Raw genomic sequence first — 26410 nt, forward strand, 5'->3', positions numbered from 1 at the left:
TGGGTAAAAGTAGTAGGACTATTTACTTAACCAAACAACAAGAACAAAATAAGAAGATCCTTTCTCTTGCTAATCACTTGATATTAATAGAATATTTTATTAATTCTTAATTATTAATTTTATTAAATTCTTTATATCTGATATCTCTCCAAAATCAAATGGAGGCAATCAAATGGAGAATATTTTATTTTATTAATTATTAATATAATTTTATTAAATTCTTTATATCTGATATCTCTCCAAAATAAAGTGGACGCAATTTTCAAAAAATGACACATAATCACTTTAGTAAAACAGAAACAGCAAATGAAATCCAAGAAGAATGAGAATTCAAATATAGTAACCAGTTTGTTAAATTGCTGGGGTTGTGCTTCAAATTTGGGTCTCAGCTTCCTACCAACCAAAGTGAAAGGGAGCTCATTATATAACATATTTCTTACATTGAAGAGGAGAGTAAGACTTTCTAATTCCTAAAAAAAGACAATTTCTGGTTTTAACGAGTGATAAAACTCATTAGCTCAACAAGAACTGCAAATTCAGAAATTAGTACATTTTGTTTGCTGTTTCTGTTTTGTTTTGCATTTAGTAGAGGCTAAATGAATGTAATTAAAGTTCTACTGATCCAACTTAATTTAAAAACTCAAAGTAGTAGAAAGATAACATGTCATCAAATATAATTTCTCTCAATCAGATACAGGATAAAAGTTGAACAACACGTAATTTAAAAATAATAACCTTATCTTACAGTCAGAAATATCTATTATTTTCATATAAGAATAACCTATTTATTTCTTAGTTTAAAGCTCCTTGAGGGCAACAGTCTTATCTCCTAGTTCCTTTGTATTTTTCACTGAGGTATGGTCACAGTGGATATAAATTCACTAATAAAGAAGAAAAAATAAACTTCACCACTGGTAGTCTTATTGTTTGTATTTTTGGTGGGTAGGGGACATATTTTTACCTTATAACAGTCTCCTCCAGGAATAATTTCCTGAATATATACCAATGGGCCTTCATTCCGGTTAATTCCTCCTAGTATCTTCAGGCCAAGGCCTGTTTCCTTGGTAATTGTAATCACCTGAAAGGCAGGATCCCTAAGATAAAGTAAATTAGCACACACAGGTTAGTCTAGAGATCTGTACCTATTTTTTTCTTTAAACTACTTATTAAATCAAATTCTTAGATCTAGACCAGCGGCCCCTAACCTTTTTCGGCACCAGGGACTTATTTCGTGGAAGACAATTTTTCCATGGGAGGTGGAGAGGGGATGGGGGTGCAAAGAGGCGATGGTTTCGGGATGATTCAAATGCACTACATTTATTGTGCACTTTATTATTACATTGTAACATATAATAAAATAATTATATAACTAACAATAATGTAGAATCGGGGGAGCCCTGAGCTTGTTTTCCTGCAACTAGACAGTCCCATCTGGAGGTGAGGGGAGACAGTGACAGATCATCAGCCACTAGATTCTCATAAGGAGCACGCAAGCTAGATCCCTCACATGCACAGTTCACAAAAGGGTTCGTGCTGCTACGAGAATTGAATGTCACCACTGATCTGACAGGAGGCAGAGCTCAGGCAGTAATGCTCGCTTGCCCTCAGCTCACCTCCTGCTGTGTGGCCTGGTTCCTAACAGACTACAGACCACTACCAGTCTGCGGCCCAGGGGTTAGGGACCCCTGATCCAGACAACCTAAAATACTTAGTACTTACTAGCAATGACATTTTTAGAAGTATGGTGACATAACAGCAATTAAATGAGTTTGCTTGCCTATTATCTACAAAACCAAAACACAAAAGAATTTACAATGATAATGCTTATTTCTTTGGAGTAGAACAAAAATTTATTAAAGGTGATGGAAAAGATTTGCTTTTACCTGGTTATTAGACTACCTGAAGAATTCCAAAACTAAATATTTTAAGTAAGTAGCTTTAAAAGACATGCCTGTGGCCATTTAAAGCAAAGTTAATGTGACTTCCATTTGAATCTCAAAATTTATCTTTTTAATTTAGAAAGAATATTTTCTTGGTACAAAGTACTTGTTTCAACTGTAATATCTGCCAGACATAAAAGCAATGCCATTTGAAAAGAAGGGACTGTAAAAAAAGTCCTGCAAAAGGAATATCCAAGTTGCATTTCTGAATACCTAGGTCAGACCAGAGACTTTCACTGGTCAAACAAAACTTGAATTAAGTTTGAAATAAGACTGAGGGCTGCCTGCTTACTTATTATGTACTGAGTACTGTGCTAAACAATACCTAAATAATGACATTTAATTTAATATTTATAAAATCCTTAAGATTCTTATCCTTATTTTTTTAAAGGACCCAAAATTCAGGTAGGTTAACTTGATGGCCCAAGAGTGAGCCCAGTCAGTCTTACCTCAGAGGCAAAATGTGATATGTAATCTACTTTGTTGTTGTATTAGAGCCACTGTTGAATATAGGACTTCCGGCTATCTTCAAAAACATCGAATAACTGAAACTACTATTAAAAAAAGAGTTACTTCATATCTTACATGATTATAGTTTTTAGAAAAAGCTTTCTTAGCTTCCACCATAGAAATTCTAAGAATATCTTTAAGAAAACTGTTGCATTCAAAAAAATAATTTCTAAAAAGAAGAAAGAAAATTTTTTAAAAAGGATATAGCACTCCCTGTTTTTGATATTTTGCTCTCCATGTATAACATCATTTAGAGCTGTATTACAGGTATACTGAATTCAGCTCTAATTTGGGAAGGTCTCTCTGGTTTCTAGGGCAATAGTCAGTCAGCTAGAAAACAGGCAGAGAGGACAGGGTCCAAGGGTCCAAATGCACCCTAAATTCATTCATTCTTTTTTTTTTTTTTTTTTTTTTTTTGAGACGGGGTCTTGCTCTGTCCCAGCTGGAGTGCAGTGGTGTGATCTCGGCTTACTGCAACCTCTACCTCCCAGGTTAAGTGACTCTCCCACCTCAGCCTCCTAAATAGCTGGGATTACAGGTATGTGCCACCACACCCAGCTAATTGTTGGTATTTTTGGTAGAGACAGGGTTTCACCATGTTGGCCAGGCTGTTCTCAAACTCCTGACCTCAAGTGATCCGCCCCCTCAGCCTCCTAAAGTGCTGGGATTACAGGCATGAGGCACTGCCCCTGGCCAATAAACCCATTCTTTACGGGATAGTAGATTGCAAAAACATAAATGAGTAAAGCCTAGAAATGAAAGAGAAGGTAAGAAAGGGAAGTAAGGTGCCTTATTAGATCTCTCCACTAACTCTTAAACCCTCCAAATGTGAATGTCCTTCACTGGGGGCACAATAATCTCCAGCATATATTATTGTTTCAGTGCAGGATCTTACTTTTCTAATTCTAACAAAGCGTTATTAGCACAGCAGTTTAGTGCTGTTAGTATTTTTTCTCTATAAATCTATCCATATATTTTCTGAATTAATATCCATATATTTTCTGAATTGCTATCTTACTACTTAAACAGTTTTAGATCTTATTTTTTTTCTTACGCAGAATTATTATAAGCAATGTCTATGTTGTTAAAAGTTCTTCTTAAACATAAATTTATATGTTCATGGCAGCATAAAATTTACATACACGACTAGGACCTTATTTTAAAACTCTTCTATTGTTAAGATTTTAGATTATATACTTTTTTCCTATTAAATATTAAAATAGTTCTGCTAAACTTTACTCATAATAAGAGAATTACAAGTTAAAACTGCAGAGATACTACTACTCACCTACCAGACCAATGAAAATTTAAAACTTCAACAACATACTCTGATGACAAAGCTATGGGAAACAGGCATTTTTGCACACTGCTGGTGGGAATGCAAAATGGTACAACTTCTAAAGAGATAAATTGGTAACCTCTAACAAAAAAAACCCTCTGGTCCAGCAATTCCATTTCTAGGAATCTATCCCAAAAATACTCTGGTAAAAAATAGAAAATGACTTATCTGCTAGGTTATTCATTTTGGCATAATTTGTATTCACCAGAAATTGCAAACAATACAAAGGTCCATCCATAAGGTACTGGCTGAATAAACCATGGTACATCCACACCGTAGAATATTATGCAGTTATAACAAAAAACAAGGAAGATTTCTATTAACTGATATGAAGGGATCACCAGGATATACATTAAAACAAAAAGGCAAGGTCAAAACAGTACACATGATACCTTTTACTTAAGAATATTCTGGGGAGCGGAATCCAAATATATATAATTATCATGTGTACATATATTATATATGTGTATATTTATTTTTATATATATGCATTGGCTTAAACAAAAAGAAGCACTACAAAAGGACCAAGAATAAAAACAACTTTTTATAGAGAGAATGAGGGCACACAGTGAAGACTAGACTAAGAGCAAGATTTTTTTAAATATACCTTGTTAAAGGTATGTTTTATGTTTTCAAAATGGCCACCAATTCCTCCCATTCCTGTCTGCATGCATCTTGGTAATGTGACTTTACTGCTTCCTTTCATTAAAAGCTAAGTCTAGGCCGGGCACAGTGGCTCACGCCTGTAATCCCAGCACTTTGGGAGGCCGAGGCGGGCAGATCATGAGGTCAGGAGATCAATACCATCCTGGTTGACACGGTGAAACCCCGTCTCTACTAAAAATACAAAGAAATTAGCCGGGCATGGTGGTGGACACCTGTAGTCCCAGTTACTTGGGAGGCTGAGGCAGGAGAATGGCATGAACCCGGAAGGCAGAGCTTGCAGTGAGCTGAGATTATGCCACTGCACTCAAGCCTGGGCAACACAGCCAGACTCCGTCTCAAAAAAAAAAAAGAAAAAAGCTAAGTCTATATCTCCACTCCTTGAATTTTTACTTGGTCATTTAAATTGCTTTGGCCAATGAGATACCAGCAAATGTGAGGAAAATGGATATTTGGAAAACACCTGTGCTTCTGCCACCAGGCAAAAAGCTTGAGCCAGCCTCCGGAAGAATGACAGACTAGTTCTAAAGAGACCTCAGCCATTCAGCCTTCCTAGCTGAGGCCTCACAAGATGTAAATGAGGCCATCCTACATTATCTGGAATAGAGCAGAACTGCTCAACCAACCCACTGAATCATGAGAAAGAATAAATGCTTATTGTTTTAAGGGACTTTAGGGTGGTTTGTTAGTCACCAATAGTTAATCTTATCAAAATTTTTAACAGAATTATAGAATATTCTAGATATTAAAAAGTCAAAATTTAAAAAAGAAATCTCAGAAGAGTTTTTAAAAATGAATTTTATAATTGTTTATTTTTTATTATTTTTAGAGACAGAGTCTTGCTCTGTTGCCCAGCTGGAGTCCAGCGACTATTAACAGGTGCAATCACAGCATACTACAGCCTCAAACTCCCAATCTCCCGAGCAGCTGGGACTACAGGCATGCCCTACAGGCATGCCCTACTGTGCCTTGTACAGATGACTTTAAAGAGAATGCAGATTTTGTTCTATACACTGATTTACACTGAAAGGTAATTCAATGTATTACTTTACTTACTACTCATTACTGCTATCCTAGACCACATTAGACAGCTAGATGTAAAAAACTTTTAATCAAATGTTCATTAGTAGTTTACATATTTCAAACTATATTTCAAAATGTATTAAATTTAAAAGTTACTTTTCAAGTAGACTGGATGGTACTACAGTAGATGTATTTTTATTCATGCTTTCACCAAAGTAGCTTTGGATTTAACAGCTGTATAAACGAAGATCTTGATGAAGAGTCTAGAAATTCTTCTTTTCCTAGGATTGAAGAAGTAGAAATTAAATTGTCAGGTCTTAGAACTGTCAAATTTGATTCCAACTATTTGTAAAAACATTATATACACTTGGCACATAAATAATATAAGCCTGTGTATAGATGTTAGATGTATGTATTTTGAGTTATGGCATTTTAGTCACTGACAATAACATCAGAGAAGTGTAAAGACAACTCATTAGATAGATAGATACATGTTTATATCATTATGAATATCCATATCTATATAAAATCTTCATTCTCTGGCAAAAGTGAAGAATACAGCTAAGCTTTAGGTAACTATTACAACTTCCACCCTTGGTAAGCTTAAAAATCACATAATAGTTAAAGATTGAGGAAAATGTCTCTGGCGAGCACAAGGCTATGAAGCTTATAGTCAGAAAAGTAATTATCCAATGCATTTGAAAAAAACTAAATTCTTATTATCTTACCAACTATCTTGAGGCACTTCCTGCAGATCCTATATTACTCTGACTAATATTATTCCAGGAACTTCTTAAATGGCTTTCCTATGAAGAGAAAAAAAATATGCTTTTAATGTCTTATATTGTTCCACTGTGAAAATTACAGAGAATAGTGCAGTTTCATTGAATTAAAACAAACTGTATTTGAACAGAGATTTACCACCTTTTCATAAGAAAAATGAATGAAGCAAAGGAACTTAAAGTTGACAAAGACACTAGGATCATTTAGTACAACTCTCTTCCTGAAGAAATGAAGAGCTAGATTCTGAGACTGTGTGGTTTTCCCTCACAAATGAAAAATAGTGTTTTTTTTATCTTCTTCTCCTCCTAACTAGAACTCAGGTTATAGTCTACAGGATGGACCTTGAGATCTGATAGGCCTGGGTTCTCATTTGAAAGTTCGGGCTTCTCCAAGCCTCGGTTTCCACAAAGGTACAGTGGGTGCCTTGATTGTGGTGATTTCACAAATGGACACACATGTCAAATGTAACAAACTGTCTCACTTTAAATATCTGCTGTTTGTTGTAAATCAATTATAGCTTAACAAAGTTAAACTTTAAAAAACCCGATTTTCAGTTAAAAATGGCATCTTGACCTTGGCACATATCTTCTTTCCCTCCCAACAGCCAACTAATATGAAAGTCTTAGGGTAAAGAGTTACAAACAGTATAAACTCAGAATGTTGAAGAGTAAATGGGAAAAGAGCCATTGGATGAAAATTAAGTTTCTGGAAGATAAAAAATAGATGGTTGGGTGACAATTGGTAACAAGAGGGCTGAAGAAGCTAAGATTTAGGGCAGTGCTTCTTAAACATTTTTTAAGTCTGAGCACACACATAATGGTAATATTTGTATGGCATACTAAGCTAAAGAAAGGTGATATCCTCTGAAAAGCAGCACATCAGCAACTGATTCACAACAAAATTCTGGCCTAGGAAACAGGTGCAGGAGGAATGTATCTTAAAGAATCCCAGAGAAACTGAGGACTCAGAAACAAAAAGTTCTAGGCAGAACAAAACTGAGAGATTGAGGACTAAAATCAAGAGGATCATCCTATCTTTTCTTCAACCACTGTATGCAGAAGAAATCACAGATTCTTCTGTAAATGAACTGAATGGGCCCCAAACACAAAACAACTACTTTTGAGAACCTAACATAGCGATATATTCACTGGTCTGGGTGGTAAAAACACATTTTGACTTCACAGCCTCTGTAGTAGCAAGCGACAGGAACCATGGAAGCATGCAGATCAACAATAGCCAGAGACATGAAGCCACCAAGCCACAATGTCGGTAGCAAAAGTCCAATGACCATGAAGTAAGAAAGTTATTCAGTACCCATGAGGAAAAGAAGGGCCACCTGAGGGAGGAGCTTACAATCCTTGGGCTTTGACTAGCAGTCACTCAGAGTCAAGAGCCACCGCAGCTGTCCACAAGACTGATATAGCCATGGAAGAGAGTTCAATTCTAAAACCAAGTTTGCATAAGTTCATTATACACTGCTTTAATAATGCATGCATGGAGCAGATTCTCAAACCTCAAGAGAGGTCATTCTCATATAACAATAATAACAGTAACTACCATTAATTGGCACTGTGTTTCACATACTATGTATTCCAAATGTATTTATTTAATATTGTGGAAAATGTACTGGACCTAAGTTAAAAAAAGAAAAGAAAAGAGAAGAAAAGAAATGCAGAGTTCAAATGGCAATATTGCCATGTGTTAGTAATATGGCATTAGAAAAACTGCCTAACCTCTTAGCATCTCCTCATATTAAGTAAGGTAGGAATAGTAGCACCTTGCTCAAAAACAGATGTGAAAAATTGAGCAGTGTTTCTACTGGTACCAAAGTGAGTAAGATCCTCATCTTTGGTGAGTTGTTCTAACTGGACACAGGTCCCCAGGTCCCCTGGGAACATATCCAAGTCTAATGATGTATAAATGCTACTGTACAACACATTCCATATAATATACTTAACAAGACATTTTAAAACATTTCTATTTTAAGGTGCAAAATAAAATTTAGGTGTTTATTCCATTCACTTAACATGTTGGCAGTGTCCTAAGTGCTAGAGATGAGATGAGATCAGGAGGGGCGAAGTGCTCTGACAGCAGTATACACAGGGAGTATGGAGAAAGGCTGCGTAACCTGGGATCTAAGTCATCATTAAACACCAATACAGCCAGGCGCCATGTCACAGGATTTTCTTCCCACAAGAACCCCACAAGGGAGGTATTATTAACCCAATTTTATACAAAAGAAAAATAAGTCATATAGAAAGTATGTGACTTGTCCATTGTCACAGGCTAGTTGTAAAGTAGAGTTTGAATCCTGCTCTTTCTTGCTCCAAACCCAAGCTGTTTCTACTACAGTATGGTGGAAAATTAATTCAGGTAAAAATCTTGATTCACCAAAAAAGTAGAATGAGAGAGTAAGAGTAGTAATGTGTTATCTCTTTTATATAAAGATGACACTACTGATTAAACAGAAGTGGGTTTAATCTTATGCATCCCAACAGTGGGCTTATTTTTTGTATTAACAAGGTATTCATTGTCATGTCCTTAAATATCATAACATGCCTGTCCTTTCCCTCTCCTTTGCCTGCTTCCTACTCTTTCTTTATACAAGCTTGCAAGGCCCTCAACCAACAGGGATTCTAGTAATGTTACATACTCACCACACACACACACACACACACACACACACACACACACACACGCCACCCTCAAGTTCCCATAATTAATAAATAACACAGAAGGAAAACATTCTGTTCTTTTACTAAAAATATGCACATTGAAGACAAATATATTGTTATTCTAGTTTGGTGAATCATAAGAGGGAAACAGTTAGGTCAGCAAAAACAGAGAAAGTAGAACATTGGAGAAAAAAAAATCTTGTTGTATAAGATGAATCTATTCCAGAAAACTTAAATTAGAGCTTTTCTTTGATAAATCTGTTTACTTATGATCTCATTAAAACAATCTTCAACCCATATAATTAGAAATCTCATCAGATAAAAAAAAAAATCTGCCCATAACGCATATGGTGTTTGAGTAAGACTTAGTAATTTATATTCTCAGACATGGTATTCAATAAAAGCAGTTCTTTTCACTGGACAAAAAATAGAGAAAATAAAAGGGATAAAAATATCTTCTGCCAGAAATTATAGTAAATATTAATTTAATGAAATTACAAAAATGCCATAATGAAATTGATAGAAATTGCCAAATGTCCCTCAGTCAGGGTTGTACTAATTTACTATCTCACCAACAATAGTGACTGTTACTCTGAATTTTCTCCACTATGGTATACTAAATAACTTTTGGATTTTTGTCAGTCTTATTGATGAAAATGGTATCTCAAGGTGGTTGGAGTGAAGCTGAAGAGTTTTTTATGCTTTAAGAACCATTCAGTATCTTCTTTTATGTGAACTGTGTTTTTTTTTTTAACACCTTTTGCCAATTCTTCTATTTATTGTTAGGTCTTTTTCTGTTCAGTTTCTAGGAGTTCTTAAATCTTACAGAAATTCTCTATCAGCACTAAGAATTGCAAATATATCCCCCGCCCCCAACACTTTTCTTCTGGGTTATAGGCTTTTTGTTACGCAAAAGTTTGTGGCTAACTTTATGAATCTTTTATGATTTCCAGGTTTTAGGTCAAATTAGAAACTCCTTGCCCACTCCAAAGTTATAAAGAATTCTCTCATATTTTCTTCTAGTACTCTTATGGTTTCATTTTTAAATATTTGATCCATTTGGAATCCATCGTAATATAAAGTACAAATCCAACTCATATTTTTCCCAAGAAGACCACCCCATTGTCTCAACCACATTTATTAAATAACCCATCTTTTCCCCACCATTTTGAGATACAACTTTCATCATATACAAAATCTCTTAAGGGTTTGGGTCTACTTCTGTAATTTTTATTCTGGGCCTTTGGTTAGTCTGTTTATTTGTACACCAATGCCATTCTATTTTAATTACAGAGGCATTATCATATCTAGTAAGGCCAATCACCTCTCATTTGTTCTTTTGTTAACCAAGTTTCCCGGTTGTTTTTGGTTATTTATTTTTACACATTAAATTCAAAGTATTCTTATCTTGTTTAAAAAACAAAACAATGCTATTTGTAAGGGAATCATACTAAATTTACAAATTAATTGAAGACATATTGTTATCTATGATGTTATTTTGAGTCTTCCTATCCAAGAATTTGGTATCACTTTCCATTTGTTCAAATCTTCTTTTGTGATCTTCTATAGCAGGGGTGGCCAATCTTTTGGCTTCCCCAGGCCACACTGGAGGAAGAAGAATTATCTTAGGCTACACACAAAATACACTAACACTAATGATAGCTGATGAGCTTAAAAACAAATTAACAACAACAACAACAATGCAAAAAACCTCATGTTTTAAGAAAGTTTATGAATTTGCGTTGGAACACATTTAAAGCTGTCCTGGGCTCCATGCAGCCCATGGGCCACAGGTGGGACAAGCTTGTTTCTATGGTGTTTTAAAGTTGCCTTCACAGTGACCTTGTGAGGCAGGAGAATAGAGTTTGGAGGCAGGGAGCCTAAGGCTGATTGGTGCTGACTTCCTAGAACTGAATCAAAAGGAAAACCCTACCTTTCCAAAAGGATCAGAGGCTACTCCCTTTGCATTGCCTGGCAGATGAAAAATGGAAAGTACTTCTGATTGGTTGCAGGTCACTCCTTCATTTACATAGGGTGCAACCAAGTAAACAATGGAAAACCTCTAGAGAAAGTTTAAACCCCAGAAAATTCTGTAACCAGCTCTCTTGAGCCACTTGGTCCAGCCTGTTTCCACTCTGTGGAGAGTACTTTCATTTCAGTAAATCTGTGCTTTCATTGTTTCATTCTTTCATTGCTTTGTTTATGCATTTTGTCCAAATCTTTGTTCAAAGTGCCAAGAACCTGGACGACTTGTAGTCAAGACCCTGCACTGGTAACAGTTGCACATTTCTTATTTAGTTACTTCCTAGGTATTATTATCTTTTTATTGTTAATTTAATGTCTTTTAAAAATATACTATTTTATACATAACAAAAAATGTTTTGGGAAAGCTTTAAGTGTATTATCTTCTAGAAAATAATTTCCCTCCCACCCCAAATTCTGCTTGATTATATGATTATATATATGTCTTCATTTAAAAATGTTACTAACAAAGCAGTGGAAGAAAAAACCAGGCACAATTCATACGTGTTATATTTTTGTTAAAAATTATGTAACTGTAATATATTGGTTTACATACAAGTGCATTTTACTTAACACTTCAACACACACACATAGACACCTGTCACAAACAAATAACTAGACAATTTATTGAGCTATCATTACAAAGTCTAAAATAATACATTTAGAATAGATGTATAAAGGCTTTGTAAGCAAAAGCCTAATTCCCATCCTTCCTTGCCAAAGTACTTTTATATTTACTTTGAGGTACTTAACGAGCTGTAAGGTCAAGAGCTCTAATGTCTTTTTAGTTGTTTGTCTAAAGTGAAATGATCACAAGAAGGAAACGGAAGGACAGTATGATACCAATGAAGGCAAGATTTGTTGCTTTAATACTAAGTCCAAACAATCTTTTCATAATAAAAGTGTTAAAAAGCTCATAAGAAAAGTGCTTTGTCGAAGCTATTGGCTATCTAGAGGTGTCTAAAGATACATTAAATTATCTCGATAAAATGGGGATTTTCAGACAGATCTGGCATGTTCAGGGTGGTATGGCTGTAGACTGGGGAATTGCAGCTCATATTGCGTATGAGGGCTTACGCTTATATCGTTAGTGAGGGAACAAAAGAAAAGAAAGGGGTTAAAGGAGGCTTTTTCTTAGCAGAGAGCACTGTTAGCTTTTCCAGGGGCAAAAAGGAGAGATTTAATTGCTTTCTTGGGTTCACACACTATATAAAGTAACCAGATTCCTGATAGAGCAATAAGGACACATAGGGCACTCCTTGATTTTATGTTCAAAAAGGAAGATGTGGCTGGGGTCAGAAGTATCTAAAAATGCTAGGTAAGTATGGTTTGTAAAATATCCCTTAACAGTGAAAATTCAGCACATTTAATAAACAATTATGAACAATAAAGAAAAAGAGGGTTAGAAAAAGTGAGAGAACAGAAACATTTTCACAAGTGGCACCTGGGGAAATGGGATATCAGTAATGGTGGAAAATCCAAACCCACGATTTTTCTACCAAAGGCAGGATACTAGTTCATTTTAATACTCTGCGGTTGGCAAGGAGTGATTCAGCAAACATACAGAAGTATTTGTTAGTTCATAAGTATCATTACAGAATAGTTAGTAATTATAAAATATCAGAAACCTCAAAAATATGTAAAAATTGATAATTGGTTAAATAATTTACAGTACAATGATGTCAAACAATACTATGTAATCATCAAAAATGGTCTAGGTAAAAAACAGCAGCAAGGTGAAAACAGAATGTATAGAATAATTTAATCTTTTAAAATTACATTTATTAAAAATACACAATAAAATGTAAACAATAACTGACAATTGGAACTACTATTTTTATTTACTGTTTTTATTTCCTTCTTTAAATTATTCTTTAGTTTTTGAATGGCTTAAAACAAGGATATATACTTTGATATATTATTTGGATAAAGAAGGAAAAATACCAAAAAAGCTACCAGGTTTGAGTGTACCTTCTTGGCATCTAATATTTAAAATCAGCTCTTTCTGTCTCCTTTAATGTCATTTTCTCCTTTCATCTTCATTTGCTAAGGTATCAACAAATGTTGCAATTTAAATAACACAGATCTAGTGTTTCCCAAAGAAAATCAGCTATATCCTTTAAATAACTTCTTATGACAACCCCTTTGTAAGCAAATTGACAGGCAGTAGAAATAAATACACTTATTTTCTGCTATAATTTAAAAAGAAAGATGACTCATAGCAAAGAAGCTCATAGTACATATTACACAGTACATATATTTCATGACTTTTTTATTGCATTGGGAAGAGTACTGGTCTAGAGGGTAGATGCCCAGTAGCCATATGACTTTGAGTAGCCACTTACTCTAATCCCTAGTTTCTTCATATGTACGATGTCAAAATCACTCATCAAATGATCTTTAAAGGTTCTTTCTTGGCTCTACAAATCAAAAATTTTCTGGCAGTCTTATTAAGCTACAAGTCCCCCAGTGTTTTTGAGGGAAAGATTTTCTTTTTAAAATATACATCCACCTCTAAGATCAGTATGGCCCATGAATGGGAGGGAGTAGGCTGCAGTAGGTCATTTGGGAGGGATCAGAGTGGAGGGAAAAGTGTACTGGTATAGTGACATTTCACATTAAGGTCATTTCAAAAGAGGAAGAGGGCACAATGATGTTGGCTGCTCAACAATCTGTCTGGTTTCTGTGGACTGACAAGTTAGAAATGCCTATTTATTTATTCACTAAAGCTAGTATTAAACATGTAAATATTTCTTCCTATAAAGTTAGATGTATTATACTTGAGAAGACAAAAAAATGACAGCATTTAGAAACTGCTAACTTGTTTTATACCTTATCACAGCAGAGATTCTTCAAGATAACATCAGCTATTTATATAATCCTAAGGTTGTTTAAGAAAATTGGCAAAATCAGGAATGACTATTTTCCCTTGGCTAAACTTAACTGATCATTTTTCAAACAACATAAAAGTTTCAGGAAACCAAGATACAAAAGATCAAAGAGTTATAGTCATCCCTCAGGATCTTCAGGTAACTTGTTCCAGGACCCTGCAGATACCAAAATTAGAAGATATTCAAGTCCCTGATATAAAATGATGTAGTATTTGCACATAACCTATGCATATCCTCTCCTTATACTTTAAATCACCCCTAGATTAACTATAATACCAAACACAACGTAAATATGTTATGCTATATTATTTAGGGCATGATGACAAGAAAAAGTTTGTACATGTTCAGTAAAGACACAGCCGTTGAGGCCTGATGTTCATTTTCAATCTGTGATTGGTTGAATCTGTATATGTGGAACTTGCAGATACTGATGGCCAACTGTATTTTATTCTCTTTTATTCTGTACCCAAAGGCAATATTCCCTTTGCTATTGCATGTTTTTTTTCTTTCAAGAACCTAAGGCATTCAGAAATGCTGCTCATTTGTCTTGGGGGTTTTACCAAAATGCCAGGGGTTCGGTTTAGGTCCTGTTGCTTGCTACACAGAAAACCAATCACTGAAAGAAGGAGTATTGCCAGGGAAGAAGGCTTTAATGGGTGCTGCAGTCAAGGAGATGGGAAATTTGTATCCCTCTGCCCGACTAGCTAAAATTAGGGGCTTACATGGCAGGGAAAAAAATGTAACTGACTGGAAAAACAGGAATTAGGGAGGCGTAAGGAAGAGGAGTTGGTCAACAGGTAGCAAGTGATTGGTTAGGCTAGCGGTCTCCAACCTTTTTGGTACCAGGGACCAGTTTTGTGGAAGACAATTTTTCCACGGATCTCAGGGTGGGGGATGGTTTCAAGATGAAACTGTTCCACCTGAGATCATCAGGCATTAGATTCTCATAAGGAGCATGCAACCTAGACCACTCGCATGCACAGTTCACAATAGGGTTCTCACCCCTGTGAGAATCTAATGCTGCCACTGATCTGTCAGGAGGTAGAGCTCAGGAGGTAAGGCTCACTCACCCTCCACTCACCTCCTGCTGTGTGGCCAGGTTCCTAACAGGCCACAGACGGACACTAGTCTGCAGCCTAGGGACTGGGTACCCCTGGGTTAGGTAGTCATGATGGGTGAGGGGTCTGGTGTCATATTGTCCTGATGCAATGATCTGGTAAGTTTCAGTTCCTTGATAGTACCTGGGAGGCCTGATGGTTGGTTTCTTGAGAAAGTAACTCAGATAAGACAAATTTAACTTTCTCAAGTTTTAACAATGGGAGAATCAATTTCTATGTTTATTCAAAGAAACTATTAACATCAGTTCTATGGGACAACTGGTCGTATTTCAGGATGCGTAAGCATCTGCCTGTAACACATAGCCCAACTCACTGGGAAACATCAGAAAACTACTTCAAAGAAAGTCTCAGTCTTCTTGAAAGGAGTCTTCAGCAGCACAACAGCTCACTGCTCTCAGAAGTTTCCTTAGGCTACCTGCCTTCTGTTTGCTTTCATGCATGCATTCATCCACCAAACATTTAACTCAGTACAATTATGTGCAGGTATCACACCAAGGGCTTGTGATATTATGGTGAACAAGTCAAGATCATTGCTCTTTAGGTATTTACATTCTAGTGGTGGTAGAAAAACAATAAAAAATGATACAATTAAATGAACTAGATTTCAGATACTGAAAGGAGATAGCAAATGTGACTAAGGAGAGAAGGGCTAATTTAGACCGGGGATTGTGTCCCAGCTAAGATCCAAATAAATCAGCTGTGAAGAAAGCTGACGGACAAAGCATTCCAGGCAGAGAAAAGGTTTGAGGGCAGTAAAACAAACTTGAGGTGTTTACAGAAAAGAAAGAAGTGCAACTAGAGCGTGGTGAACAGGGAGAGAGTGGCAGAAGATAAGGTTAGAGAAGTAGACAAGGTCTGGATTTCCTAGGGTCTTACGGGCTATGGTAGCAAGTTGGAGTTTTGATCATATTTCACTTAACCTGACTATTCTCAGGAGACCTGAATTTGCCTTTTCCTTTCTCTCTTACCTTTAACCTTCTAAAGGTTAAAAGTAAAGGCTCTAAAGGCTCTCCACTTTGGTCTCCACTTTTGTACTTTCCCGAGTTTTATGCCTTTGCCTTTAATCATATAATTAAACTGTGCTTTGGCCTGAATCATGTGAGACTGTCAGTCAGTGCATTTGAGATATAATATTGTGCCTTTATCTATATCTGTATGTGTATCTATATATCTATTTACATCTTGACCAGGACTGGCTGCATAAATTGCAGGGCCCAATACAAAATGAAAATGCAAGTCCCCATGTTAAATAATTATTAAGAATTTTTAGCAGGGCATGGTGGTATGCACCTGTAATCCCAGCTACTCAGGAGGCTGAGGCAAGAAGATCACTGGAACTTGGGAGGCAGAGGTTGCAGTGAGCCGAGATCATGCCACTGCACTCCAGCCTGGGCAACAGAGTGAGACTCCGTCTTAAAAACAAAAAAGAATTTCAAGATGCTGACAGTAGAGCATTAAAAATAAACACAGGGCTTATCTAAGTGGGGTAGGAATCAGGAGTTGGAACCAAACTGAGGATCAGCTAAAAAGTTCCTGGATAGAAGCAGCTTTCCATAAGACATGGCCACTGGTGTGCCACATCAGTTTATTATCACCATGGCAACGCACAGACCTTACCACCCCTTTCCACGGCAATGACTCTACAAACTGGAAGCTACCACACTCATCCCAGAAATTTCTGCATAAACTGTTCCATGATTTGCATATAATTAAAAGTGGGTATAACTATGAGTGCAAAACTGCCTCTAAGCTGCTATTCTGGGCACAGCATCTGTGGGGTAGCCCCATTCGGCAAGAAGCAGAATCTCTGCTGCTTACTGTACAATGCCACTCCAATAAAAGTTGCTGTTTAACACCACTAGCTTGCTCTGGAATTCTCTTCTGGGCCAAGCCAAGAACCCTCCTGGGCTAAGCCCCAATTTAGGGGCTTGCGTGTCCTACATCATAAGTGAGGGGCCCTTTTAAGAGCAGGGTCTTGTGTGACTGCACAGGTCATATTTTCATGAAGCTGGTCCTGATTTTGATAAACATTACTTGAATTAATAAATGCCTTCTATTGATAAATGATTTGTTTTCCTTTCATATTATCTGTCAATCATATAAACTCAAGAGCTTTTAAATGGAGTAGCTTCTCAAAAAGATGGCACAGAGGCCACTGCCAGGAAATAAGAAACTAAGATATCAAAACCGACTGAGACGACTTCAGGGCATTATTGTGCACTAATTGGAAAACAATAATTACCCTGCCTTTTCTTAAGCAAACACAATATATTTGTACTTACTGTTTATTCAAATACATTACTCTTATTCTTTTAGATACAAGTATTGTAATAAATAGCTACTAAATAAACAGTTGTTAGTATTGTTGGAATTACTGTTAGATATTTCACATTCCTAAATGAGTTCAGGAGCTTTATTAGGAAAACCACCAGAAAATACAGTTCAGTGATGACCACCATATTAAGACTGAAGACCCAATTTCCTTAACTTATGTTATGGATTAAAAATACCAAAATTTAAAATAATACACCTTTATAATCCACAGAAAGCCTAAAAATCAATAATCAGATAAGAAAATATTATGTGAATATCAAAATGGCTTATATGAAAAATAACTTACATAACTTATTTTACCTAATATATAAAAGTGGACATGATTATAGCTAACCAGAAAGAGTTTACAAGGTCTAATTGTTTATTGCTGAAGAATAATATTGCAAATTAACGGTGTCAAATCTAAAATGTTAGTCCAGCTCTTGATATTTAAAACACGTAATCAACACCTATACCTACAAAACAGGGTTGGATTAGCCCTGCCCTGAGGAGCTCTCATTCCATTCATGGTATAACCCATTATTTGGCATTAGTTATCATAACGATTTACGCATTATTACAAGCACACTCAGACTCATAAAAATCGCAGCCCAGGCTTATGCATTCATTTAAAGCTTCAGAGAAAAAAATATACATTTCAGCATCTCCCAGTGTTGTGTTGTTATTGTATCTATGCATATTGACAGACCTTTCATCATCATGAGAACTCCTTGTATCCAGGTTATAACCTTGGTCTCTGACCCCAGTCCTATGCTCAACTCTGTCTAAACTGTTCTAGCTTTGAAATAACTTCAAATGTGCCATCTTATAAACAGGCATCTAACCACGTTAATGATGATTTTCACCTGAGACAAAAGTAAAGCAGTATTTCCTAACATAGAAAAAAGGCTTCTGTGTTTTTGTTGTTGTTTTGTTGTCATTCATTGCAAAGCTGCTTTCTACAAGATGCAGTAAAAATAGCAAGTTGTACGGAGTCAGAAAAAATCCAGGCTTAAACTCCAGCCCTGCCACGACCCAACTGATTAGGCTTGGACAAGTTAACTCATCATTCTAAGCCTGCTTCCCCTATTCATGGACTGAGCTTGGGAAAAGAGTAGCGGAAACGGCCTATGTGTCTAGAACCAAACTTCCTAACCGGCCTTTCCTCCTTCCTCCTACCCCTTCTAAAATGTCTGCAGCTGAACTTCCTAAATACAGTTTTCTCTTTCCTTCTTCCTCGTCACTTTTGTCTTGCTGAGTTTTTGGATGGTGTCCAGTGGGCAGCATATTTAATACCCAGCTTTGGGCTGACATACCAGGCAGAGATGAATTCACTTGTCTGGGGTCAAGCTTTCAGCCATAGTAATCTGCTTACATATGGGGGGAATTGAGCAAATAAGTACATACATTGAAGATAAAGGTAGCCAGATTTCCTGCTGTTGAACACACAAATGCATACTTGTTTATACACACAAATTCTCTAGGGTCTCTCTGCTGAGAAAGGCCAGTAATGAACACCTCTAGTGCTCAGAGCTTGTTTTTAAATACGACTTTCCACTAAAGAAACCAAAATTCCTGGCAGAAACGGCTGATTCCAAGGCAGGTCAGGAAAATACAAGATAAGTGTGGCACGTTGTTGTGCTAGAAAATAAGGAAGTGATCAAAGAATGATGGAAACATGTCAAAAAGGGGCTTCTATTGGCTAAGTCTAAGAAAATTTGAAGTTAGAACTAAAAAAAATGTAATAAATTGATTAAAATTTGAATTCATGAGTCTATGCTGATGTAAACAAATAAACAAGAAATATATGGCATAGCAAGGAAAACTCTACCTTACAGTAAAATGCCAACTAATAAATCTAGAAGGATTGATAACATTAGAAAGTTGTCATTTGGCATCCATCACAGTAATAACAGATTCAAACAAGAAGCATCAATGGATGCTAAATCTGGAAGAAGAAAGGATGATGGGAAACAGAATATTTACAGTCTCGAAGCTTCTCCCTACAAAACACAAAGATTCTCCCCACAAAACACACATCGCCTATTAATTTATGAATGTGACGTATTTGCTAATTCACCTTGTAACAGAGAAACCTGGCAGACACAATCTTAAAGAAACAGAAGTTAACAACATGAAGCCATGGAATAAATTGAGATCATGTGAGACCTAAGAGGACTCACTGACTGAAGCACAGCATCTCCTCTATGATATTCCTGTCAAGGGGTCACAAACATGAGGAAACATCAGACAAACCTATACTGAGGAACATTTAATCACATAACCAGCCTGTATTCCTCAAAAATGTCAAAGTCATGAAAGATAAGGCTGGGTATGGTATCTCACGCCTGTAATTCCAGCACTTTGGGAGACCAAGATCACTTAAGGCCAGGAGTTTGAAACCAGCCTGAGCAACCCAGCAAGATCTTGACTCTCAAAAAAAAAAAAAAAAAAAAAAGAAAGAAAGAAAAAAAAGACAAGACTGGCAACTATTCCAGAAGAGGCATGACAACTAAAATCAACGAGTAATCCTGGATTAAATCCTAGATCTAAAATGGAAATGATTGGGACAAATGGGGTAGTTTACATAGAGTCCATGAATAACATGATGTAAAGAACTTAATGTATATCCCCCCAAAACCATATGTTGAAGCCCTAACCTCCCAGTGTAGCTGTATTTGGATTAGGAAGTAATTATGGTTGAATGAGGTCCTAAGGGTGGGAACCTGATCTCATGGGATTGGTGTCTTTATAAGAGACATATAAGAGCTCATTTACTCCAATCTATGTAAGGTCACAGCAAGATGGCAGATGTCTACAAGCCAGGAACACCCCTCACCAGGAAGTGAATCAGTTGATACAGTGATCTTGGACTTTCCAGCCTTCAGAACTGTGAGAAACAAGTATTTCTGTTGTTTAAGCAACCAGTCTGTGGTATTTTGTTATCGGTAGTCCAAGCTGACTACATATGGTAATACTGGATAAATATTAACTTACGGTTTTGATGCCTGCTCTGTGGTTTGGAAGAAGAAAGTGTCCTTGTATTAGGAAATAAACAAGTAAGTATACAGATAAAGACTGAAGAATCTTCATCATTCCCTAATCTTGGTGAAGAGTATACAAGAAATTTGAGTACTATCATGTTGCAGAAATGTTTTAAATGGTTTAATATGTTTTTTAATTGGACATTGAACTAAATGATGTTCTACACATTTCATTCAAAATATAAAAAACCAAAATATTTGTCATTCAGAAGTGTTTCATAAACATGAACTGTCATTTCACATTATCATACTAAGATCAGATACGATGCATATTTTCTTTCATTAAAGTAGAAAGCTACAAAGACCAACACCACTTCATTGCTATCGATATCACTGTACATAAGAGTTTCATTTTGCAATTATTATACAAAAAATAAAATACTGGAGTCCAAGACGAAGACTGTATTACTGACATATATTTATACTGCTACCTGGATCTACAAGGAAGGGATGCCTGGAGAAAAAGAATGGTGAGTGGAAATGTATTGTTGGTGTCGGGGATTTCAGTCTATGTTGTAAGAAAATTAAAGTACGAGAAATCTCATAGTTTAATTCTAGAAGAGCTGAGAATCTGGTACAAGAACCAAGGCGTATGCAGATGAAAAAGATTTTCAAACACTGTCATAACACAATATGAATAAATTTGTAGAATCATGGAGACCTGAAATTTTTAAGACAGTATGCCAGAGTATAGAAAGAAGTCAGAAGGTATTTAGATTTTATTGGTTCTGCAATTTTCTGGCCCTGTGACCACAAATTAATCAATTACTCACTCAAGGTGACCTTCATCACTCATGTGGACTACTGCAATTGCTTCCTAATTGTTCTACTTCCATTCCTCCCCCTACCTTTAATCCATTCTCCACAAAGTAACCAATATCTTCTAAAAAATGTGAGTCAGATCATATCACTTGTATGAGTCAAACATTCCAATAGCTTCCTATTACTTTTAGAATAAAATCCAAACCCTTGGGCATGGCTTTAAAGGCTGGTATTACCAGGCCTTTGTTACCTGTTCTGACCCCATTTCCAACCACTTTCCACTCTGCTCACTATGTTGGGAACACAGTGGCCTCCTTTCTGTTCTTCAATCATTCTAGCTCTTTCCTTCCCCTGGGCCTTTGCTTGGCCTGGAATCGTCATTGAGCAGGTAGCTCCTTATCATCATTCAGGTCTAAATTCAAATGTCACTTCTTCAAAAGGACCTTACTTTACTACCCCTTCTCATCACTGTCAATCATATTATGTTACTCCATTGTCTTCACTGTACTGATTGTTCATCTGAAGTTCCCTTATTTAGGTAACTGTTACTTGATTATTTTCTGAGTTCCTCAGTAGAAAGGACACTCCATCACAGAAGTGATCTTCCGCCCTGTTCTGTGCTATAGCGCCAGCAGGTCGATTGGTGTCAGGCTCACAGTTGAGAGGCAATAAATAAATAAAATGTCGAATGACTACTTAAATTTTCTCAGGCCTCCAAGTTCCTCATCCACATAGTGGGGTATAATTATACCTGCTCTGACCATTAGAAATGGCCAGGTAGCAAGTAGAAATACAGCCTAACTTCTAACTTAATTCTTACTGTGCCTCGGTCATCATGAAAGTCGCGTTATATGAATATTCTCATTTACTGTTATGATTTCCATTTTACAAGTAAGGACACCAGGTCTTAGAGAGGGCAAGTAACTGATCTAAGGGCACAGGGCCATGGTGAGGACCCGGGTAAAATTCTAGAACTGCCTAACCTCAGAACCTGAGCTCTTAACTGCTATTTTATCGTTTCTAGAAAGATGCTTCCTTCTAATACAGTAAAATCCGCTACGCTGTCTGTCCCCCTCGAGTTCGTCCTGTGGGACAACTGAAGAAAGCTATTACATCCCCCCAAGGGCTTCTTTTCTTTCAGTCTCTCCTTAAATGGCCCTCCTGTCCTGGTTACTCTCTCCAGAACAAACTTCAGCTTGACAGCCTCCCTCTTGCTCCAGCTGTGTGGTGATTTCCACTGGCCAAGTTGTAAAAAGGCATCAGAGCAGGGGAAGCCGACTGCCCACGGGCTGAGAAAATGCAGGCATCGTGGGTGTCCATGAGGGCTGCGGTTAACGCAGCAAGGCTTCCTGAGAGAGGTGATCCCCGAACCAAGTCCAGGGCAGTAAGCACAGGAGCCAGCGGCCAGGGGACCCCGGGAGAAAAGACCGCGGGAGAGCGTCGCCGGGGCTGCCGGGTGGAGACAAAGGCTGGTGGAGTTTAAATAAAGATCACAGGCACAACCCCAAGTGATGGCAAGCTTGCACGCGGACGGGCTAAACGCATTTTCCTAAACGTTAAGAGACGCTCTGGCGGGAAGCGAAGTGGGAGGAACGGTCACAAAGCAAAACGCAAACTTACCCGTAATCTGGCAACCCGGCCTCCGTAGCCCTACTGCAAGCGCTCCCACCTGAGGAGCCTGGTAGCCAAGGCAGCGGCAGGCTCAACCCAGATCTCGCGAGACGGAGCAGGCCTCGCGAGATTTGACCTCGTCCCTGAGAGGCTGGTGTGTGTTAGTTCAGGGGGTTATGGGAGGGCTCTGGTATCTGGGATGGAGGGGCGTCGCTTTCTGTGGCTGGCGTTGGATCCACCCTGGGTCTCCAGCCAGGGTTGCAGAGAGGGTAGAGCCGTTTCTTAGGCCAGCGTGGAGTGGGACAGGAGGTGCCGAGAGAGGACTGAGGTGGCTTGGGACATGGAAGCACTGCAGCCTTCCAGCCCGGCATCTAGCACTGCAGCCGCCGCGGCGGCCCAAGAGCTCCGACCCTTTCACGCGCGCGCATGTGGAGGAATGGCGGCGGCGGAACAAAACGACCCTCACTTACGTGGCCGCTGTCGCCGTGGCCATGCTGGGGGCGTCCTACGCTGCCGTACCCCTTTATCGGCTCTATTGTCAGGTAGGGGCCGCGCTGCCCGCAGGGTGACGCAGATGCGAGAGGTGGGGGTGCAGGACAAATCCCGGGACAGGCCCTCGCTCTGCGGGTCGTAGGTGGAAGAGGTGTCCGATATTATCTACCTAAGAGGAGAGAGGTTCAGAACAGCCACTTAACACCCAAAGCCACCAAAGAAATTGGTGGCAGAACTGCAAGTAGCACCCAGTTCCTCTTAGTGATTGTGCTTATCCTGTGCTGCAGACTCCCTCATCTATGAACTGCACCTCGTCCAAAAAAAAAAAAAAAAAAAAAAGGTCCGCAGCCTCTAATCGGGTATCCAGCAGTCTGCCTTACTCTCCTGCGCACACACGCTTTTAAAATGTATATTATTCATACATTCAGTCTGCAAACCACATGTGGTTTATGTGCTAAGGGTAACTCTGGAAATTGGGCTTATCGTGTTTCTTGTGCTTAAACTGGGATTAGCAGTTCCTCCATACAAAGAGGCATGAATTAGGCCTTTGAGGCTCTCTCTCCCGCCCCTTTTAATATATAACTGTGATGTACTTAACCTGGAATCTCTTAAGTACATTGCAGTGGTTCTGGGAGTGTGGCGCCCAGGACCAGCAGTATCAGCATCACCCGGGAACCTGTTGAAAGTGCAAATTCTAGGGCCCGACTCCAGGACTGAGTCAGAAACATGGGGGGGTGGGACCAGCAGTCTGTATTTTAGTAAGTCCTGCAATTGATTTTGAGGCCAAGTTTTGAGAACCACTGGCAAAGTCAAGTTTCACGTATTTTAGAGATTTAGCGTTTGTCCTTAGCTAATAATTTGCAGCTTTGGCTGGGCATTAGGATCACCCGTGGAGCTTAACGTTAAATACACGTTCCAGGGATCCCCTACCCCAGAGATTCAGGTTAGGAAGTCTAGACTAGGGACAGGAATTTCGGTTTAAAAATCAGGCCACAAGCGAGAGCTACACATTGTGTTCAGTAGGTGTTTAAGATAGTGGCTTCCAAAATTCATTGTACAGCTGCATTGGGAATCACCTGGAGAGCTTCTAAAAATCCACACACATTACCTATTTTTATCATAATGCCAGAGTGGGAACCAGGCATCAGTAATTGTCAATTATGTTTTAGGTGATTCCAACGTGCAGGAAAGTTTGAGAATTGCTATTTTAACACCATGACTGGTATTCTTAGCTGGAGTTCACTCTGTCCGTGAGGCACGTTTATTTATTTAAATTTGTAGAGACGAGGTCTCCCTGTGTTGCTCAGGCTGGTCTCTATTCCTGGGCTCAAGTGACCCTCCTGCCTTGGCCTCCCAAAGTGCTGGGATTACAGGCGTGAGCCACCATGCCCAGGCTGTGGAGATTAATTTACCTTTCTTTTAGATGATGAAGCAGCAGAAGGCAAAAGGACTTTTCTTTTCTGGCATAGTCTCCTAATGCCAGCATTTATGTGGGAATGTGCAATAATTGATTTCTGAGGATGAGTATAGAATGTGAATTACTTTTCATCAGAGACCAAACCCAGGCATGAATTCTAAAACTACCAGTTGGTTAAATCATAAGCAGAACTGAATCCAAATCAGCAAATCTAGATCATTCTCAGACTGCCAAGAGTCTGGAGGAGAGTGAAATTTGTCCCTCAGGAAACATTTAATGTGTGAAGACATTTTTGGTTGTCACAGCATGGAGGTGGGGGTATAGGGTGCTATTGGCGTCTAATAGGTAGAGGCTGGGAATGCTGCTAAATAACCAACAAAGCACTGCCTCACCCCCAAACAACAAAAAATTATTCAGCTCAAAATGTCCATAGTGCTAAGATTGAGAAACTCTGCCCCAAACTGAAATAATTGATAATACTGTGTGTGAAATGTGCCCACATGCAATCATGGGTCAGGAAGGCAAATGTAATTTGTAATCTATCAGGTTCTTAGGGCTAGTAGCACAACTAGAATAGCGATCAGGACATCTTTTCAGTGCAGTTTTCTAGTCTTTTTGTCTATTTTACTTTCTCTAGGCATTGAACTTAGAAATTTGAAGAATCCATGTTCAAAGACTATATCAGGGAATCTTTATTGAGGGAGGATACTTAAAAAATATTTTTATTCAAGTGACAAATTCTTCAGGAAAAGGAGTTACATCTTAAACATTATAGCACTCAGGGAGAAGGATAAACAAGGATAAAGGCTTGCCCTCTGATGCATCTTTTAGGGATATAATTCAGTTATGTTGTATGGCAGTTGAATAAAGTTAGTTGACTTGTGTAACAAACAGAGGATGCTAAAACACTGTATCTTGCTGGGAGTCTTCCCCTAGCCTCAAATTTGTTTTTTTCTTCCTAGCATAGTAACAGGCTAATTATCTGGAAATCAGAATTCTGGCAACCTCAAGTATCCGAAGAAAGATGACCTTGGAAGTAAGGGCTTTTTTTTTTTTTTCTTCTTTTGAGATGGAGTCTCGCTCTGTCGCCCAGGCTGGAGTACAGTGGCGCGATCTCGGCTAACTGCGCCCTCCGCCTCCGGGGTTCAAGTAATTCTCCTGCCTCAGCCTCCCGAGTAGACCTAGGACTACAGGCGTGTGCCACCACGCCTGGCAATTTTTTTTTTTCTATTTTTAGTAGAGACAGGGTTTCACTGTGTTAGCCAGGATGGTCTCCATCTCCTGACCTCATGATCCACCCGCCTTGGCCTCCCAAAGTGCTGGATAAGGGCTTTTTTTAAAAAGTGATGTCAAGGAAATAACTGTCATGAATAAAAGAAGTGTCAGACACAAATACTCTTGATGCCCTATGATTATTTCTGTGGCCATAGGGGTTAGGTGCTCTGATTACTGATTTATATAAAAGCTCTACTATACAGAGAAGTACAGAGAAAGATTCAAAAACATTAACCAACATGGGAAAATACCTATGATGCCTTAGAAAAGCAGAATGTTAATAAAAGTGAAGCTAGAATCTAATTTGGATTATAAAAGCTGTGATATGGAAAAGGACCAGACAGGAATATGGAAAAATTGAATTAACATTTTCAGTGAAATTACGAGGTGATGGGTAAATTTTATTTCTATTAACGAAACACTAGCAATGAAGAGAAATGTGTTTTTTTACAAATGGCTAAGCTGGAAATTGTGAGTTCTACTATCAGTGATAATAGTTCACTTATCTAGTGATTCTGCTTTTCCCAGACTC

The 26410-nt window shown here is 38.0% G+C and overlaps 3 protein-coding genes across 20 annotated transcripts in view; 1 reads left to right on the forward strand and 2 right to left on the reverse strand.

The window, feature by feature from the left end:
* Positions 1-22787, reverse strand: part of STXBP4 (syntaxin binding protein 4) — a 206661-nt gene extending 183874 nt beyond the window's left edge. For 11 of the 12 annotated variants that reach the window (XR_007720369.1, XR_007720370.1, XR_007720371.1 and 8 more), the window contains exons 1-4: positions 22704-22787; positions 6204-6281; positions 5632-5756; positions 962-1094 (exon numbers count right to left, since the gene is read on the reverse strand). Coding sequence is in view for 8 of the 12 variants with exons in the window: in XM_050764696.1 (XP_050620653.1) it covers positions 962-1094; positions 5632-5678 (180 nt within the window). In the remaining 4 variants the exon portion in view is untranslated. Of the gene's footprint in view, positions 1-961; positions 1095-5631; positions 5757-6203; positions 6282-22703 lie in introns of those variants that run through there. The other variant, XM_050764697.1, reaches the window with a different exon arrangement.
* The window catches only part of LOC126939425 (40S ribosomal protein S17-like), a 670460-nt gene that overhangs the window by 57187 nt on the left and 586863 nt on the right, over positions 1-26410 (reverse strand). The window lies entirely within an intron of this gene.
* Positions 22822-26410, forward strand: part of LOC126939410 (cytochrome c oxidase assembly protein COX11, mitochondrial) — a 37350-nt gene continuing 33761 nt past the window's right edge. For 2 of the 4 annotated variants that reach the window (XM_050764759.1, XM_050764758.1), the window contains exon 1: positions 22822-23236. In XM_050764759.1, coding sequence (XP_050620716.1) covers positions 22871-23236 — 366 coding nt within the window. In that variant the 5' untranslated portion in view covers positions 22822-22870. The remainder of the gene's footprint in view (positions 23237-26410) is intronic. The other 2 variants (XM_050764760.1, XM_050764757.1) reach the window with 2 other exon arrangements.

Source organism: Macaca thibetana, chromosome 16 (assembly GCF_024542745.1).
Source record: "Macaca thibetana thibetana isolate TM-01 chromosome 16, ASM2454274v1, whole genome shotgun sequence".
Classification (NCBI taxonomy): Eukaryota; Metazoa; Chordata; class Mammalia; order Primates; family Cercopithecidae; genus Macaca; species Macaca thibetana.